The sequence below is a fragment of the Sturnira hondurensis genome, unplaced genomic scaffold (assembly GCF_014824575.4).
Source record: "Sturnira hondurensis isolate 20B ecotype Veracruz unplaced genomic scaffold, ASM1482457v3 Scaffold0008640, whole genome shotgun sequence".
In the NCBI taxonomy this organism is placed as follows: domain Eukaryota; kingdom Metazoa; phylum Chordata; class Mammalia; order Chiroptera; family Phyllostomidae; genus Sturnira; species Sturnira hondurensis.
The window spans coordinates 9,499,909-9,520,865 of NW_028081271.1; the positions used below are offsets into that span (position 1 = coordinate 9,499,909).

Here is a 20,957-nt window from a genome sequence, read left to right on the forward strand (position 1 = left end):
TTATCAGCAGACCCACTGAGGAAGCTCTTAAATGAAGGAAGACAAACAATTTTTTTGTTAAGCAATGAAGAGCACATCAAACCAGGGAGAATAGCTTCAGAGAAAGACAAAGACCATATGATTTCACTCATATATGGAATCTAATGAACAAGCTGAACTAATGGGGACAGACGCATAGATGGCGAACAGGGTGACAGCTTGTGGCGGGGTAGGGAGTGGAGGGATTGAGCGAAAAGGAAAAAGGACTCATGGATGTGGACAACAGGGTGGTGGCTGCTGGGGAAAGGGGGGATAAGAGGACTAAAGGGTCCTTATCCTAAATTGAAAAAATACAATAAAGGTTAAATAAAATACAAAAAAGAAACCATAAAAAATATCAGTGTTAAAAATTTGCTCTCATTAAAAATTCTTAGGGGGTCAATACAATATCATCTGTTCCTTGAATTCATGTTTTCCCTGGTTTTCATAAGAACCAGAGTCTTTATTGTGAGAATTCTGATTCTGAAATAGTGTCCTTGACTTCTACTTCCTAGAAGCATCTGTGGTTGAAGCTACATAAGTACCAGTAGAGGTATTTGCTTTACATGCATCTCTAGACAAATCTATCCCAAACTGGAGGTAACCAAGGACTTTGAGGCCGAAGATTTGGGTAGTGGTGTCTGTCCTGTTCTGGGACCAGGAACTGAAATAGGGATTTCGTTCCTATCGTCAGAACCCATCCGTCATTTCTGTTTCAGGATCTGGGTCCCCATCTGCTGGCCCGTGCCTGAGGCCTTTCCCCTAAAACTACAGTGCATGCTTACCTACCCACTCCAGGTGTTAGGTGCTATTTATGAGGTCCCCTTGATGCTTCTTTCTAGACTCTCTGCTACAGAGATCTGCTAGTTATCAACATGTCCAATGGCTGTCTTCTGCTAGAGCTTCATGAAACCAACTAGGCTAATCCTAACCAAAGTCTGGTCCTAACCTGTTGATAGAAACAAGAATGAGTTTAATTCCACCCTGTGCCTGGTTGAGCTCTGGGAAACATAATGGTGTCTGAGCTATGGTCAGCTCCAACAATATTTCAGATCAACTTCAGTTTTCTGATTAGCTTTCCAGCTTTCTAGAGGTGAGCCCTGGTACCTTTGCAGCTATTTGCCAAGGAGATGCATCTTTGCTCTGCATTAAATGAGCTATGGGATTCTCCCACTCAGACTCTCGGGAAGCCTACCTGCCAGGAAACTTCGAGGCCATGCACTCCTGACTGAGTAAAACACTGCTCCAAATCAATCCTAATTAATCTCTCGTAACAATGTATCTTAGACTTTTACAACACCCCTTCCCTGAAAGCTAACACGGTACTTTAGATAAATCCTGGTTATTTCCTGCATATTTCCACATCCCTATTACATCACTGGCTCTCCTTTCCCTCATTTCCGAACTGGGTTGTATTTTTACCTGTTTACATATCTGTCCTGCCAATTAAACATGAATTTCTGGACGGGGGCAATATTTTTTACTTTCTAAGAATTTAACCAGTGATTAAAAGTGCCTGGCATATCTAAGAGGCTTAGTAAATGTTTACTGCATGGATAAATGAATGTTTATGGCTGAAAAAAACTGGCAACTGAGTAACAAAGAGCCAAAGAGACACTGAGTCTGGATCAGGTGGCGGTTCAGGGCAGAGGAGAGGCTTCTAAGTCCGAGTTGGGATTTAGACAGAATCAGAAGAATCTACAGCGTTAGTGAGAAAGAGGCCACATAACTTACATGTATCTCTTTTAAAGTTGTTTAGACATATCTTCAAAATGAATGTCGGCAATTGTTTTCGGTAAGCTGTTGTAAAAAAGCTTACAGATTTTATTGCGGTTTGTCTGTTTATTATGCTAATAGAGTAAAAACTCCAGTGAAAGGACTCTCTCCTGAAGCAGGAACGTGGGCAAAAGTAACTGTGGCTGAAGTCTTGAAATCTGGCCCTAACTCCCGGGCGCTCCTTCCAAGTGACTGCAACATATACAAACTGGATTTTGGTTTTTCCCTTTGTCCTATTTAGATTTTAAAAAGAATTCTATATACTTCAAATTTTAAGTAACTACAGTGTTACTAGCTACATATTATTTCAGTTGGCTTCTGCCAGTTACACCTTACCAATGGTTTTCCACAATAAAGAATAAGTTTTGCTTCTGTAATATCTTTTCAAAAACATTAATGAAATTCACAAATTCTTCCAACCTTTGACTACCAGAATAACAAAAACAAGTGCACAGCAAACTGGTGAGAATTTTATAAGCATACGAATTAGGGAAAGCCAGAAAGAGTAGAATACAGCTTTCCAAATCTGAATGAAGACTGGGAGTCGCCACGTAGAAGAAGGTTACTGTTGGAGGAAAAGACAAACACAAATATGATCTGAAGGGGTCCCAAATTTGGCAGATTACCCTTTTGGCTACATGGAAGGCTGTAGGAGGGACGGCAGTGGAGAGCACGAGGACCAGAACAGAAAGGTATAGGAGATGCAGCATCTATTTCTTTGGCACTACCTGAACCAAGTACGAGATTCGGACTGTGGATCTCAGCTAGGGATACAGGCGACACACAGAGCTTCAAGAAGCAGGCAACCTGGCTGAAACCCATTATCCAAAGAAGAGATGCGTAGGCCGGTTCAAGAGGAATCCGAGTCCAGGGAGAAGAAATGTAGTCTATTGGATACAGCACAAAATCACTGGATATAAGATAGGAATCCATAGACCGGGGCTAAATCATAGGATCAGTTACATAACAATGTCGAAAGTGGCCAGTTGCCCATTAATATGAGGCTCCATATATTTTGTTTGTCTTAGTGTTTACAGTGAGGTTGAACCTACAGGTGGGTGGTCAGCTGAACTCTCATAAAAGGAAAATACAGGAGATCAGTCCTGCTGACAAAGTTAATTCATCCTCATTAGAGCCCTGGCTGGTGTGGCTCAGTGGATTGAGTGTCAGCCTGTAAACCAAAGGGTTGCTGGTTCAATTCCCAGTCACGGTACATGCCCGATTGTGGTCCAGGTCCCCAGTAGGGAGCACATGACAGACAACCACACATTGATGCTTCTCCCCCTCTCTTTCTCCCTCCTTTCCCCTCTCTCTAAAATTAAATAAATACAATATTTTAAAAGATTTTTAAAAACCACCGTTTTCCTCCATCATTAGATGAATGGATAAAGAAGATGTGATGTATATAAATACATATATACATATTTATGCATGTATATATATACATATGTAGTAGAATATTATTCAACAATAAAAATAATGAAATTCTGCCATTTGTGACAATATGGATCAACCTAGAGGGTATTATGCGAAGTGAAATAAGTCCGAGAAGGACAAATACCACATAATTACACTTATATGTATAATCTCAAAAACAAATGGACAAACAGACAAACACAAACTCACAGAAATAGAGCACCAACTGACGGCTGTCAAAGGAGAGGTGGCTAAGGAGACGGTATTGGCAATGGAACCAACATTTTATAAAATGTTAAAAAGAATTTTTATTTTATTTTTGTGGGGAAAAAATCTTATGAGATGCATGAGTCTCTTTTCATAGCTATTATCACTCTAGCCAAAAAAGATGTTCATGGACATATTATACTTCACTTTCTCAAAGGGCTTCAGACTTACTGAAAAGCTTCTATGAAGATAAAAGGAGTAACATTTTCTTTGCTTGCTGGGTGGTCGAAAGGTTAAACACGAACGCCCAGTGCGGGCACATCCCAGAGCACTGGAGGTGAAGGGGTCACAGTCAGTAACACTGGGATGACTTTGCACGGTGACAGACGGTTACTGGACTTGGCGTGGTTGTCCTACTGTGAGGTGCTGTCTAGAATGATGTCGAGTCACTAGGTTGTACAGCTGAAACATAATACTGTATGCTGACAATATTGAATAAAAACTTCTGAGTAAAATATTTAAAACTTTTAATACAAAAATTTAAAAAACAGTTGTTTCCCTTCTCAATACTCAAGGCCCTCGCCAACTAACCCTTCCTCTACCTACCGTGTTAGATAGGGCAGACTCCTCAAATGCAATAATGGCTCAAACAACAAGCTTTTCTCTCATGAAGGTCCAGAGAGGACCTGCTGGGTCTCGGATCAGGGAGCTTTGTTTCCCACAGTCACTCTGAGACACAGGGTGACGAGGACTATCACCGGGTAGGAGTGGGCGTGGGGGGAGCTCGGAGGAAGCTCAGGTGAGAAGCTTTCACAGGCCGGCCTAGAAGTGCTACAAATCACTTCTTCCATTCAACTGAAAAGAAATTCGTCACATGGCCAACTTTAAGTGCAAGGGATAACGGAAAACAAAGAGCAGGGCATCCATGGCCCCAACTATTATGGGGGAAGAAAAGAGACTATGGTCAACAGCCGGCAGCTGACGTCACACCAACTTTTGATAACAACATCAAGGACTGATGGAATATAAAGGACTAGGGAGAAAAACATTACACTTTTACATGGTATATTAAGCAAAAACTTGGGGAGATACACTTCCAAAACAAACCACATCAGTAGCCTCTTGGGAAATAAGACTTCTAAATCACCTTCATTAATTTTTTAGGAAATACTAAACTACTGTGATTCACTTAGACTGACACTTCCACACATTTTATCCTCTGCATATTGTATTTCCTTCCAAAGGCGTAAACACAGCCCCTATTCACTTGAAATTTAATATCTGCAGTTGCACTTTCCCAGCTTTGTTGTTCCGAGTTTGTCAAGATGTTTCTGTACCGCCAGCTTTTTTACAAAACACTGCAGGCAGATGAAGAAACACTGGGTCTGGTCCCCCACCCCGACGCTGAGAGACGCCGAGTGTGGGCAGCCTGCGCGCTGCCTCACAGACCGGCCCACAGTGTCTACGGGAGGTCAGAGTCATCACCGCCTGACAGGTGCCAGTAGCTGAATTTACGTAAACAGAACTGAACTATCAATAGGTCAAATGATGACCTTTAAATTTCTGATCTATGATCTAAAACTGAGTTATTCCTAAATTAAATTTGGTGACAGATTACTATACTTAAAATTTCCAAATAACTAAAAACTCTAAAATTTATGTAATAAATAATCTATAAAATTAATCCAAAATCCATATATATATAGACTTAAGGGGTTTTTTTTTTACATTTTTTTAAAAGATTTTATTTATTTAATCTTTCGAGGGGAAGGAGAGAGGGAGAGAAACATCAATGTAGCGTCCCCTGCTGGGAGTTGGCCTGCAGGGAACCGGCCTGCAACCCCAGGCATGTGCCCTGACTGGGAATTGAACCGTGATCCTCTGGTTCGCAGGCCGGTGCTCAATCCACTGAGCTACACCAAGTCAGGGCAACTTAAGGGGTTTTTTTAAGAGTATTTATTTATTTATTTTTAGACAGAGGGGAAGGTAGGGAGAAAGAGAGGGAAACATCGATGTGTGGTTGCCTCTTGCACATTCCCCACTGGGGACCTGGCCCACAACACAGGCATGCGCCCTGACTGGGAGTCAAACCGGTGACCCCTTGGTTCGCAGGCCGGCACTCAATCCACTGATCCACACCAGCCAGGGCATAAACTTAAGTTTGAAATTCTAACAAGTTCCTTTCTTTCATTAATATAGTAAAATTCACCCTGAAAATAAAGCACCATCAATAAAGCACCACCAAAGCAAACTTCAAAATAATGAAACTATAGATGGTGTGATTTTTGACAAATATTACTTATTAAATTTAATGATGATTTCTTGGTTTCATGTGGGCATATTCTAACTAGATATGTTAACATTTTTATGGTGTTTCACAGGATAGGAAAATACAGATATCCTAAGCTTAAGGTAAGGTATTACTGCAATATTTTCAGATGTGGCAAATTTCATGGAGAAAATACAATTTTTCATATCAAAAATATCTTGCAAAACTGCTATTGAAAAATACCCAAGCATGGGTCTAAGAGCTGGCACATAAATCATATTCACTGGAAGTGCAAGGTCACACAGTAGGAAAATGAAATCTCAGAAGTCTAGAGGTACAAAAGTATTTAAATTTGCCTTTTCAGTTTACTCCTTCTAGGAAATTATTTTATGGGAATAACTTAACATTCTTTTCAAGCTTGCTAAACAAATGTTTCGAGGGTCTTCTTTCTAGCTCCAGGAAGCTGTGCCTTTTCTGTTTTACTAAAAAATTGTGTGCTACATTATAATTTCTTTAATGTCAGTCTCCCTACTTATAAAAATGGAGAATTTCATGGAAATAAAAATTTTAAATGCAGCTGTAAAGTAACACACACATTTAGTCTTAAAAATACTATATTTTTTTCAGACTATAAGATGCACCTTTCTACTCGAAATTTGGGAGGAATAATGGTTTTTAATGCAACTGTTGAGTTCTGTTTACATTTACATTGGTGAAATATTATGTTATTTGTTATTAAATATTTTACATTTTTTGCTTCAAAATTTGTTTCCTATTTTCCTCCTCTAAAACCTAGGTGCATCTTTCAGTCCAAAAAATACGGTAGGTAAGGATCCATTTCAGGTATGTTGTGGATTCTCTAAATCGCGCTACGTCAGTGGCTTAAGAAGTGGTAGAAATGACAAAAGTTAGATTTTAAAAAATTATCTCATCTTTCCAAAAGAAGTAAAGCTATGTCTCAATGCAATCACATTCTCTGGAGTTTCCAAACTCAAGAGCTCTCTCTCTAGTATGTAGTTGTCACTTCTTAAGGTAGTGAAACTAGGGCTGTCAGGCAAGAGTAAATCATTATCCTTCCTAAGAATAACAGAAAGCAGAGGTTCACTGCCAAGGGACAGTGTCACCTTACCTCAGATCAGCAATTTGAAAATTTACTCTGTGGTAAAGTCTGATTTTCCCAGGGAGGCAAGATTAAATGCCAGATAAAGGATTCCCGACATGACAATTAGAGAAACTGATTCCTACAAGCTGATAATGCCCTAAAGAGGTAACTTGAAACAATTATATCAATTACCTAAATACTGTATAATGTATTACCTCTTAGCAGCCAAGCAGAGACATGAACATGAAAAATGGAAGGAGGAAAAATAAACACCATTTGTATTAACCAAAATTATTTCAATTACTCATCCTTGCTAGCTTATTTTTAAAAACATTTGTTTTATATTAAATTGAGTCAATACTAAATTTTTAAAAATAAAAAATGAAATTTTACTTGATTACACGCAGGAAGTTTAGAATTTTGCACCCCGATATTGGCAACTGTATCAACATTTTATAAAACACTAAAAAGGATTTTTATTTTATATTTTGTGGGCAAAAATCTTATGAGAGAGATGCTCATGTGAGATTTTATTCACATCTATTTTTTACTCTAGCCAACAAGATGTTCATGGAAGCATTTTACTTGGCTTTGTCAAATGGCTTCAGGCTTATTTAAAAGCTTCTATGAAGATAAAAGGAGCAACAGTTTCTTTGCTTGTTGGGTGGCCGAAAGGTTAAACATCAAATTCCCAGTGTGGGAAAATCCCTAAGTATTGTAGGTGAAATGTCCTGATGCTTAGTAAATGTTTCTCTGTGGAAATACACGTGGCTGAAGTTCAGCCAACCGTATTTTCCTGGTTGAGATCAAATAGAAAAAAAAAGTAGTAAAATAAAAAAAAGAGTAACTGATCATTTATGATTTTAAAGTGTCCGCTGTATTGTAACAGTAGTTACATGATAGGGGTGTTCACGCCATTTCTCTCCTGCTCTTTACAAGGCAACTGGAGAGAGCTGCCTACGTTTCCTGTCTCTGATTTCCTCTACTTCAGCAGGTTCTCTCCTCTACCACTCCACTAAAGCTGCTCGTCAAGGTCGCCCAGACCTCCTCGTTGCTAAATCCAAAGGTTAATTCTCAGTTTTCATCTCACAGCATCTGACACTGGTGATATCTCTCTTCTCCTTGAAATCATTTTTCTTGGTTTCCAAGGCCACACTTTCCTGGTTTCCATCCTGCTCCTCTGGCAGTTTCTTTTCAGTGCTACTGCTGATTCTTCTCATCTGCACAGCGTCCTGTGGCCAGTCCTTGAACCTTTTCTCCGATTTGAATCTACTTCTTTGACGATCTACTCTCGCTTGTACATATTATAAATTTACTATCAAATTCACAACGGAGGTCATTTACTCGAGACAGGGCAAGGTGAGGAACGCCACAGGCACAGGGAACACAGCATGCTGGAATAGCCTCAGTGGGATGAGAAATCGAGGTACCAGGGACATGCAGGACTGTTAAACGGGCACATGGTTCAGTTTCTCAAGGGCAGACACCCAGATAGAATTTCAGAGTGATGAGGCACAGGAACCTTCAACTTAACACTTAATGTCAATCCATCTTCTAAAGATTTGTACTCCTACCCCAAGAATAGAAGAATTTTTGTTATTCCACATCATTGCCCATATTATCATCAATATTTATAAATTTACCAAACCAATTAGTAAGAAATGGTGCTTTACTGTGGTTACAATAGTATTTCCCTATAATTAGTAGGGTTGAGCATCTTTTTATTGGTCTTTTCAATATATTTCTTTATTGGTCTATTCATTGGTCTTTTCAATACATTTCTTTTGAATTGCCTGCTTAGACCCTTTGTCCATTTTTCTATTATATTGTCTTTTTTCTTATTGATTTGTAGATCATCGTGATATATTCTAGATACTTATTCCTTACAAGTGCTGTAATGTATAAGTATCTGCTTCCATTCCCAGATTTCTTTGTGTTTATTAGATATTTTTATTGTAATAAAGTGAAATGTAGCAGGGTTTACCATTGTAGACTGTGTTTTTGTCTTGTTTTGAAAATTCCCCTTTTAGGTTCAAAATTTTATTTTCATATATATATTCCTCTAAATATCTTAAAGTTTCACTTATCACATTTAAAACTCTGATACACTTGGGTTGTTATGTTTTGAAGCAGGCATATATTTGTTTCCCTCATAGCATTTGAACTCTAGCAAGGCCCTACTGTCTCGCACTTCACCGCTGCTCAGCACTTGAGAACCACCATGTTTTAAAACAATAGTATTGTTTTAAAACAATACTCCTTTCAAAACAATAGTATTGTCGTACTATATAGTCACTGTTTAAAAACTAGTCCATTTTTACCAATTTCTTCATTCGCCACTGCTTCTTGAATCTCACCCTTCTGTTTATGTTCATTTCTCCCTGATACTCTTCATACTTTACTCTTTGACAGTCCTTTTAATGATCTAACACTGGTAAACTCTCTGACTTATGACAGTAAATTTATTTTGTTCTTATTCCTAAATTATAATTTACCTAGGTATAGAAATCTGTTTTGGTAGCAATTTTCTCTCAGCATTTTGAAGATACAGTCTATTATCTTCTGCCTTCTATCCATTACCACAGGTTAGTCTTCAATCAGGCCAACAGCTATATCCCTTTAAGGGAATCTGCCCTGTTTTTAATTTGACAGTTTCACAATAATATGATTAAATATAGATTTATTTTTATTTATCCTGCTCAGAACTGTTTATATTTCCCAAATCTGAGGCCTAATGTCTTTGTTCCTCTCTGACAACTGTTCAGCCATTACTGCGTAGTATACTGCCTCTCTCATTCTCTCTATTCTCCTAATCTGGAACCCCTGATGGATGAATTTTACACCCTCTCAGTCTATTTTCCATGAATTTTACACCTCTCTGTCTCACAAACTCTCCTTAACACCTGCCATTTATTATGTTACATTCTCTGTCGTTTCCTCAAAAGTATCTTCCAGATTACTAATTGCCTCTTCAGTTACATCTCATAGCCTGCCTAATCTTTCTAACCTCCAATTAGCATATTTTCTATTTCTGTAAGTTCTCTTTAATTTTTTATAGTCTACCTATTCTTTTTTAAAATATTTTATTTATTTATTTTTAGAGGGGGAGGGAAGGAGAGAAATATCAATGTATGGTTGCCTCTCGTTAGTCCCCTGCTGGGAACTGGCCTGCAACCCAGGCATGTGCCCGGACTGGGAATCGAACTGGGATCGTGGTTCGCAGGCCCGCGCTCAATCCACTGAGCTACACCAGCCAGGGCCTACCTATTCTTTTTCATTATGTATGAAATGTTTTTTTTTATGTATGAAATGTTTTTAATTTGTAGATGCAACCAAATTATCCTATTAAATGGCTAGGAATTTAATCAGTTTACTAACTCTTTTTCATAGAAGTTTATATTTTATACTTTGGATTATTAACATATCCTCTTATAGATCTTATCTGCAGAATTTACTTATGGCCAGTGTTCAGGGCCCTTCTTCCTAAAGAAACCTTGCATTCCATTTTGCCGGCAATACCAGCTTTTTCTCTGCTTTGGTTACACAAGTTCTAACTCTGAATCCATGTGAGGCAGTGTGGGGCCACGCTTACACTTTCAGGAGAGTCCTTTCTTTCTCCTTAGAGCCCAGTCAGATATCTTTGGATTTCCTTGTCAACTTCTAATGGGTGGATGCTTTCTTTCTAGCCCATTCTTTTGATGTGGGCTCTGGCTCTAAGAAAGTAGAGTCCTGCCCTGGCTGGTGTAGCTCAGTGGATTGAGCGCGGGCATGCGAACCACACAATCGTGGTTCAATTCCCAGTCAGGGCAGATGCCTGGGTTGCAGGCCAGTTCCCAGCAGGGGACTCATGAGAGGCAACCGTACATTGATATTTCTGGCCTTCTCTCTTTCCTTTCCCCTCTAAAGATAAATAAATAAAGTCTTTGAAAAAAACCAAAAAAACCCCCAGAAGGTAGAGTACAAATTCCAACTTCCCAAGGTCTTGTCTCCAGGCCCCACATAGACATTAAAATCCAAGTCCTCAAATTCCACGAGTAATGACCCTTCACTCCCCCAAGTAAGCTACAGCTCACACTGTTGTATCATTAGTTTCCTCTTTATTTTGCCTTTGACAATTTTCCTTAATTTACTATAAGTTTTGGACAGTAGTGTGGTGATTGCAGGGGTTGGGAGGTATAAGGAGAATAAATGATAATGGAAAAAAATACTATAAATAAAAAAATATTTACTATACAGTAGAGTAAGAGGATGTTTAAAATATTTTATTACAGACTATATAGTATGCCCTATTGCTAAAACCAGAACTCAAAGCACATGTTTTATTAAGTGGGCACTCCGTAACTTATTTATAAGCATTTTCATTTTATTTAAACGCCATTTTCCCAACACAATACACTGTAAACCTAACAAAAACTGATAACCTATTACCTGTTACCTAGTTATTTCTTAGAAAGAGAAACCTGATTTTCAGCTAGGCACAATAGCACAAGGAATAAAGGTTACATTTCTGAAGGTTTGTTGCAGTTACAGTGGACCAACTAAGTTTTGGCCAGTGAAATGTAAATTAAAGTGTTTTTTTTTTTAAATTTTAGACTTCCTGGAAGGCCAATTAAAAGGTGCTGACTCAGCTACACAGGGCACAGATAAGAAGGCAAAGTCATTATTTTGACTCATTTCTCCTGACCCTGAACCAATTTCTCTTCATTGCACCGTTTCACTATTTCACTACGTTATTTCCATTAGCACATTAATCCCTGAGCATAAAGCTGTAGTGGAGGCCGTGGTAAGCAGATGTGGGCAAGGAAATCCCTGTAGAGGGAGGACTTGATGGAAAGGGAAGGGAGGAAGACACACAACCTCCCAAGCATGTGTTTACGTGAAGACCAAAGCTGTTTTGGACTGGGATGCAGTGCTGTGCAGAGTTGGCAGGTAGACCACAGCGTCTTCACCAACCATTCCAGGTTAGGCAGCTCTCGTCCTCTGCGCCCCAGCATCTCGTTTTTCCAAAAGGAAGTGAACTCCCCAGGGAGCCACTCTGCTCTCCCACAATGAATAAAGCGTAAGTCCAGATACGTGTATCACAGAGTACATTCAGGAATGCCACTTCCTCTGTAGATTCGAAGAGAACACATCCTGAATAAAACACACCACCGAAAAACCCCTGAAGAACTTCTTTACCAGCCTGTGATCAAGCCATACACCCCTACCACCTGAGTAACTTCTGCTCTTACACATCTGATGTTCAGAGAATTCTTCACCGGTTCACTTCTCCATATCCTTCTAATTTTCATTATTCCATGGAAGAGCAACGTTCAACCCAATTCATGGCTTTAGCCATGTTCCAAACTCTGCTGGGTACGCGGTACAAGCAGAAGACCAAAGACACGAAGTGCTATTCTCCTATAATTTGCCAGCAAAGGTCAGTACTTTAAGAAGTTGGCCTGCTCCTTTTCATAAAAATTAAAAAATAACTACTATAATAATTCAGGATAAATTCTAGATTTTAATTACTTAGTGATATATATGTGTAATATTTCTGGATAAAGAGTTCATAATAGCCCCCATTATTTGTACTTTTACTGATAATACTTAGAATACTGATCTAGGTATGAAGTAGAGACTTTAACCTTACTCCCTAAATAGGGTGTCTTCACTTTAAGTCTGTGTTATAGAAGACCTGAATCAAAACTCCTCCCTGAGTTTTACAATGACCAGGGACTCACCAGGGTGACAGGCACACGTGTTAGCACATCTGCACAGTGCTGGACCGAGTGGGTACTGAGACTGCGTTCACGGTCACAGAGGACCTAAAATCCTGCTGTGACCCACCTACTTGGACAGGAAACAGTGTAGAGAAAGCCATGTGAGAACCAAGACTGAAGGGTGAAAGTCTGAATCGCACTGATCTCCATTCACCACGAACCCTCCATTAAAAAGCTGCCTCCTGCTGTCCTCAAGATCCCATCGTGATCTTGATGGTAGTGGTATCTCAAACCTTTGCTTAATCTCCTGGGACAATGCATAAATGTGCTTGTACGGTTAAGAGAACTATAAATCATATTCCATCTCTAGATTAGTAAGAATAACTTTAAAGTGGTTGTAAGAAGTTTAAGTGATCCTATTTGAATGGAAGTACCAGGCTGGAGCTAGCTTAAACTGGACGTAATCTATGAGAGCCTTTCTGATATGATGTGAAGCCTATTAGAAAATACTCACTTTGAATTGTTACAAGAAGTTTGGACAATACATTATATTCCTTCCAGAGAAAGAGATAATCCAAATATTTTACCTAGTCAAATATTTACAGTATCAATTGGATAAATATCATCCTTATCAGAAAGCAGAAAAAAATAGAATTATATGAAATTATTTTGCATACACTTCCTATATCTAAATTCTGAGGGTAGAGTTGATTATCAAAATGGTTAAAAGGCAATTTAGTGAATGGAGAAACAAAGAGAAAGTATTCTACTTTCACAATTTGGAAAAAAAATTCTTTAATGAGCAAACATTCATGATACTAATCAAATAAATGATAGTTCTAAAGTTCTATATTTTACTTAGCTTATACAATCTATCAACACATGAGAAAATAAAGGAGTAAGGGTTACAGAAAGTGGAAGGTGAAAAAGTAACATATTTAGAAAATTCTGTGTAGTACACAAACAACTACACACTGTCTCACATGGTGGATAAATAATGCCATAAATAGAACTTGTCTGATGTTTTTAAAAACATTTTTCTCCAACACAAAAATGTTTACACAACACAAAATAAAATTACTCAAATTCTCGGTGTTAGGCACAACAGTTACAGAAGATCAGTGAGAAGTAACATTCTCCAGTTTAAACTTGCCTATCAAGTTTTAACAAAAGAATAAAATCTGTAGTATAAGTCTGGTGTACTTCTTGTTTAAGTTAAATACTACGTCATGGGTAAAAAAAGTACTAATTGGATCATATTACCGAGGTTGACACATCTCAAAAAGAGGTATAATATAAACAAGAATTTGAAGAGCAAAAGTTGTGACCATGTAAAAATATTGACAAGTTACATTTTATGAGTAAGCTAAAAATTCACTTTATCATTTAAAAACTCATATTCAATCTTGAAAATACCAAACAGAAGCGAATTAAAAGATTTCATGGTTTTTAACATTTTTAATAGCTATTTCAATCCTCCACTTTCCCCTAAATCTCCACAAATTTCTATTATCTTCTCTCTAGTTCACAGAGAAAATAAAAGCCATCAGGCAAGGACTCCTTCAACTGTTTGCCTGTAAGAATGTACACTGTCTGCTTCCTCCCATCCTTCCTTCTATTAGGCTGAAAATGGCATTGCTCCCATTGTCTAAAATTAACCTCTTCCCTGTGCTTCCACTTTCATCATCTAATTCCACCTGGGTCCTGGACAAGTAAATATTCCTCTTTCCTTTGGGTTTAGTGTTCCTCTTCACTCTTTTAGCACTTAAACATATGTGAGGGTCTTTCATCTGGAAGGAAGGAAGGAAGGAAGGAATCAGTTCTATGTCCCTTAAGCTACAGCCCTCTCTCCTTCCCTTCATGGCCAAATTCATGAAAGGTTGTCACCTCATCTTGTCTGCCTCATTTTCTCTTTCCTTTACTCTCACCTTATCCCACTATTTGGTCATCACTTCCAAGATCTCACCAAGATCACCATGGCCTCCTTATTGCTACACTCGACACTTTGTATTTCTTATCTCAGTGCCCCTCCTCTGGCAGCCGTCACTGTAACTGACTGCTTCATATTTGATGTACCAACTCTTGTTGGCTTCCATGGCTCTCCAGGCTTTCTCGAGCCTTTCTTTCTTTTACCTTCTTGGCTTTGTATAGAGGTCCATTCCTCTGCCAGTCTTTCAAATCACCGATGCTGGCCAGGGCTCTCTCCTTAGGTGCCTTTCTCTTGTCGTTTTACACATTCTGAACAATGGCATCCATTCTATGACTTTTAACACTTGATGTTTTCCCAAGTCTATACCTACAGTACAGATCTCTCTTCTGAGCTTCTGACCTACGTATCCACCTGGAATTCACTTCAGCTGTCCAAAAGCACCTTGATCCACTGTGCAAGCTGAAAAATCACCATCCACGCCCACTACTTCCAGCTTTATTCTCTGAGGACCCAGTCTCGGTGCACTGCTGCTTGATCCACCTGGCAGCCCAAGGTGCAAATCTGAATGTCATTCTAGACTCTTCCATCTCCCTCTCCCTGAAATCTAAGCAACAGCAATCCAATTCGTCCTACCTCCCAAATCTCTTTCCCATCGGCAACTTCTCACTGCTACGCTGCCACTTCCCTTGTGAAGCCTGGATGAGATCATTTTGTAAAAGCAAGATTGCTTTTACAAAAAGCAATCATTCATTTTCAAAAATCACAAAAGATAAATGATACATCCCCTCAGTAACAGTGCCACTACATTAGTACTCATAAACAGTGCAGCCCAAAATTGTATGTGAGAACATGACAATCAATTAGCAAGTTACATTAAACCCCAAAACTATTACCTCAATTCCAATTCAAAATACAATTCAGTATTTTTACTTTTTTTTTAATGTGGAAATTACATAGACTGAGGAGGGGGGAAGCTGTTATATACCTTCATTCAAACTGATTACTATGCATTATTTGACCAATTCTAAGTCCTGGAAGAGAATTACAGATGAGAACTTTTTAAAATTTAAGTTCAAGGTCATAACAGCTTTATTTCCAGATTCCTTCTGTGAACCTGAGTAAAAAGACACCCACAAAATGCTATAGCTAGCTTTCATCACAACCCAGAAATGCATGCATTTCTAGAATTCCTGGTTTTGTACAACCAAAGAAGGAATATTATTTCCAAATCCACCCAGATTTCATTCTGTGGTTTACTTAGAAAAACTCTACCCTCATGTTGTTATACGTGGATCTATGACTCGGTCAGGCCCCTAGTTGGGACGCACGTGGAATCTGGTGGGTTTCTCGTCAGAGAGAGATTCTGAAAACCAAAGGGTCACCTGGTTTAGCTTCCTGCACAGCAGTGTCACCCTCCACAGGGTTAGCCCGTGTCTCACGTCTGTGTCACTTCCCTCACTCTATACAAACTAGGACTTTTCTACATTTACACATCTGGCACATTCTTCAATATTCTGCAAAGAATAAGCATAACCTCATGTCCCAAAATGTGCTACCTTAAAAAAGAGGCTGGAAAATATATAATGAAAGAAGCTTAAAAATGCATGATTATTAGCAAGTATTACAGAAATATGCAAAAGAAATACAAATAATATTGTTTTCCACTTGAGAGTAAAACTAAAGTTGCTAAAAACTGCCCTGGCTGGCATAGCTCAGTGGATCGAGCGCGGGCCTGCGAACCAAAGGGTCCTGGTTCGATTCCCAGTCAGGGCACATGCCTGGGTTGCAGGCCAGTTCCCAGCAGGGGACGCACGAGAGGCAACCATACATTGATATTTCTCTTCCCTCTCTCCTTCCCTTCCCCTCTAAAGATAAATAAATAAAATCTTTTAAAAATGCTATATCTTTTTCTAAAAAGTTGCTAAAAATTTCTTTAGATAAACAAATCATGAAATATATCACGTGGTCTAAGTAAGTAAAAAAGTAGATTAAAGTGTGTTAAGCAATCTAGTAGATTAATAATAGACCTGAAACAAAAAGGCAGTTACAGAACAAAAATTTTTTCCACGAATAAAAATAATACTTTAACACTAAAACTGTAAAGTTCTAAATAGAATCTTTTCACCATTTCTTTATAATATTAATAACATTCAAAGCCATGTTTACAAAAAAAATTGGGAAGCCAAACTAGCACAATTAAAATAAACACAGTGTCACGTGATTTGGTTTCCCAAAGCCTGGAATTTTGACCTTCACTGAAGTTTTCCCAACTCTAATGCTATAAATAACTACGTTAGCTGAACAAAACATTAAACTATTAGTTTTCACAGAATGCTGCTGTGCCTTTTCAATGTGCACGTCCCACACAAATAGTTGGTATAAGCTCACTGATCTGACAATATTTATCAAGGCTAAGTCCCAGACCAGGCAATGATGAGATGATGCACAAGTAGGTGGTCAAAACCAACACAACACCTCTCCCTAAAGGGCTGAGACAAGCAGAGAAGACAGACAGTCACCAAATAGCTGCACAAAGCCCTCATCTGGAAGTACACGACAGAGTCGGGAAGGCCTCTGGAAGACCACAGGCAACGTCTTGGCAACAGAGATCTTCCCGGCCACAGTAACAGACCGGCACGTCTGTAGGTCGGTAGCACTGCACACTGTGGTCGGTTACCTTAGTCTCATAAGGCACACAGGTGAGTTTACATGCTAGGCCACATTCAGTGTGATATGCCGCTCACTTAAAAGAGGCTTTAATAAATCAAGGGTTCTTAGTTACAGTTTTAAACATCAAAAGAAATCATTTCTACCACTTCAGGAAAATCAAATAAGCCTAATAAATGAAGTGGCAACACAGGTTTAAAATATTTCTGAAAAATGACAGATTGACCTTGTGAGTTTCTCTCAACCTCTTCCTCCCAAAACCACATGAAAATCACAATGGATTATCTTTAAAAATGTATAAACACACAAGAACTAAGAAGGAGAAAAGGAGAGGAGACCAAAACACTCAAGAGCATTCATCAACTTCTCATAAACCTGAAGAGATAGATGGAGGGGTGGTGATCGACCCAGGGAGCAGAGGCACAACCTGGGCACTGTGAAGGATACCACATGGAGGTGAGCTAATTTGGGCGACAGACCTCAGAGAGGAGGAGGCCTGCACAACACAAGGAGCGGTGCTGGCAGAGAGAGTGGTGGGGCTGAAAACAGAGGATCGGAAAACAATATGTAAGTACAATACGTCACTGGATACTCCCCCAACACGGGTTCTCACACACGTGCACACGTGCCTCCGTACAGATGGCTGTGCCTCCCACCTCTCCTTCTTGGGAGAAGCTCAATGACAACAAAGAAAAAGATTTATAAAATGTTGAAATTTGGATGCTACTCTCAGGAAAAGCCCAGATCACACACAAGCCACGCTTCTGCACCAGGAGCTTCGGAGTGGTCTCAAATAGAGATATGTTGGGGGGGGGGGGGACTCCAAAATGAAAATAAAAGCATAGAAAATCAAACATAAAAAACATTCAAGGCCGTTTTGGAAGAAACAACACAATGCACGGAGCATAAGGCAATTTAAAAGCAAAACTATAATTCATATCCTTATAGTAAAAAGAGAAATGTAGTGGTCATAAAACAAATAGGATGTTGTAACACTGGACAGCAGAGAACACAGAAGAGTTCTTCGGATTTAAAAAATTTGGATAACTGAGATAAAACATTCCATAGAAAAGTTAGAAGAGAAAGTCATCTCTAAAGATAAAAATATCTCCCATAAAAACAAAGCAAGAAAAAGATTAAGTAGTTGGGATATAAGAAAGATTAGAATTAGGTTAGGATCTGTCAGAAGATGTACCCAGACTAAAAGAGGTTTCAGAAAAAGAAAACAGAGAAAATGGAGAAAAGAAAATTGTCAAAGAAATAATATAAGAAAAGAGTACAGAAATTCCGGGCATGAATCTCCATACAGAAAATGCCTTCAAGTGCCTAGCACAATAAACGAAAAAAGGCCCACACCAATGCTCGTCACTGTGAAGTTTTCAAACAGCAGGGATAAAGAGAAGATGATCTTTTTTGAGATTATCTCTTTTAGATTATCTCTTAAAGAGAAGATTATAAAGAGAAGTTTTCAGAGGTAGAAAAAGTTCAAATACAAAAAAATAATGATCACAACGTGTAACTGGAGACTTGGGAAGGGTAAGACACAGGACTTTTAATATTAGTTGACTTCTAAAACTAGGTACAGGTATTTCCATAAATAAGCAATAATAATGTAAGTAAATAGATCCATAAGTACATAAATGAATGAAGCAAAGTAAAACAAATTGATTGAGTGCTCATTACATGTCAGGGTACCATTCTTTTAAAAAACGTATTACCTCATTTAATTCTCCTAACTCTACAATGACGACACTATCAATCTCCTTTTACAGGTGAGGAAACGGGCACTGAGAGGTTAAGTGTGGATACAATCGGTGAGTGGTGGAGCCAGAGTCCTGGCATTCTGAATGTGTCTTTTAAAAACTGCATGAGACTGTCTCTCAACTTTGAAAGTAAAATAACTTTAAAAAAAAGAAGAAAATAAAACACTATCGTTCTGTTGTTTCCTATGTTCCAATTCTGTTCCCAAATCAACTGTGGTTGGTTAAAAGTTCCAATCTGGGTCAATCAGGCCACAAGTTTAATGTATGTATGTACATGTGTGAGGGCTGGAGGCCCGAAGGTTGAAGGCATTTGCTAGGACTTTAAGTATTCATTGTAGAAAAGTACTTAATGTAATTTGCTTCTGGAAGGGCCACAAAGTAGATTCCCTGACCTAAATGCACCAACAACCTCCACCCAAAGAAATGAGGCACCGACAGCATCAGATCACCACTGTCCATCTGGGCAAAGAATAAAGCATACATTAATTTCATTAAAGCTAAAAATAGACTAGTTGGGTCTATTGTCCTCTGAGCCTTTCACATTCTTCTAGTGTTGCAAGGAAAATATCCCTAGGCGATTTTCCTGGTCATTTACGGGACTATTAAATATACTGCAGTAACAAAAACATCGTGCCCCTGGACTCACTCTTGCCTTTGTTAGATTCCTGTTTACCGTGAAGTACACACAGCGATACCTGCACATTTCCATTTGCACTTCCTCTGCAGCAGTCAGCCTCGTTCAGCTTCCTTTGTTTCCTTCCCTATCCATCTTCTCACTTGACCCTTATTTAAGAGGTTCTACTTTTGGGGGGTGGGTGGGATATAATCTTTTTGAACAGTATGTTTTTCTTTTCTTTTCCAACCTATTATCTTTGTTCTTTCTGACCTATAATACTACAGAGGCCACACAGTTATGACTAATACACTTCCCTACATTGACATCTTTTGGGTCCTGACACCACCTCCGGATCATCTGCTCACGCCCCCCTCGGCTCGGGAGAGCCTTCCTGCAACCAATGCAACCCTCCACTTTCTGCCTGTCATGCCCTTGACTTCTCCCTTGGGTTTTTGTTTTGTTCTGTCCTGGTCTGGGCTGTCCGTTGATAGGTGGTAGCGGCAGCGACCTTTAAGGCTCTCACACAGCAGGACAGCATCGTCTGTCTTCCCAGCATCTGGGTGAACACACGCACACACAGCCGGGGTCGCCTGGTCTCGGTCTCCCGAGGTCCCTGCCCGCAGCCGCAGGGCTCTCACAGTGACAGCCTCCGACGTCACGGGGGCTCACAGACCCAGTAGCACCGCGCACTACTGTCGCCCCGCCCCGCCCCGCACTCAGGTGGCGCCGACACCTGGCGGCCCGACCCTCGGACGTCACTGGCGGGTCGGGGCGGCGTGGAGACGCGCACCTACCGTCTCCTTGGCAGCGGCGACCGGGATGGGAAGCAGCCCCCGTCCGCGGGGCGCGTCCTCCAGCTCCGCGTCCGCACTCTCGGAGGGGCGTCCGGGGGTCGGCGCCCGCGTGGAGTCCGGCCTGGGGTCCCCGTACAGCTGGTAGCACACGAGGCCGACCAGACCCCCGCCGGCGGCCGCGGCGATGCTCAGCTCCCCCCAGCGCCGCCGCCTCCGCGCCGCCCCAGCCGCCGCCTCCTCCTCCTCGCGGCAGGAGAAGGGCCGGCCTGGAGGGCCCGCGGCTGCACCCACGGGGCGCCCCCACAGCCCGGGGAGCGGGTGGTGCGGGGAGGCAGTAGGCGGGAGCCGAGGCGGCGGCCAGAAGAGCCTCCTGAGCGCAGCCATAGCGGGCGCAGCCTGCCCCGAGCCCGGGGGGGCGGGCGAGGGGGTGGGGAAACCTCGCGAGAAGTCGGCGCGTCGGGCTCGCGCCGGTCGCCGGGGCGACCCTCGCGGGCGCTTGGCCCGGGATCCCCCGAGGGACGCTGTCAGCGCGGGAGGCCGGGTCTTCAGCCACCGAGAGCCTGGAGGAGAAGGCGGCTGCTACGTCGTCCCGCACCCCCGCCAGCCCCGCGCGCAGGAGTAACTGCGCCTGCCCGTGGCGGCACCTGACAGCGAGCGCTGGCGCCGCAGGCTGGGCCGGGTCCGCGGGGCGCAGACC

At 40.7% G+C, this 20,957-nt stretch overlaps 1 protein-coding gene across 1 annotated transcript in view; it reads right to left on the minus strand.

Moving 5' to 3' along the window:
- Window positions 1-20,665, minus strand: part of MICU3 (mitochondrial calcium uptake 3) — a 73,079-nt gene extending 52,414 nt beyond the window's left edge. The window contains exon 1 of the mRNA XM_037055273.1: window positions 20,261-20,665. Within this exon, the coding sequence (XP_036911168.1) occupies window positions 20,261-20,644 (384 nt within the window). The 5' untranslated portion in view covers window positions 20,645-20,665. The remainder of the gene's footprint in view (window positions 1-20,260) is intronic.
- Window positions 20,666-20,957: the final 292 nt, after the last annotated feature.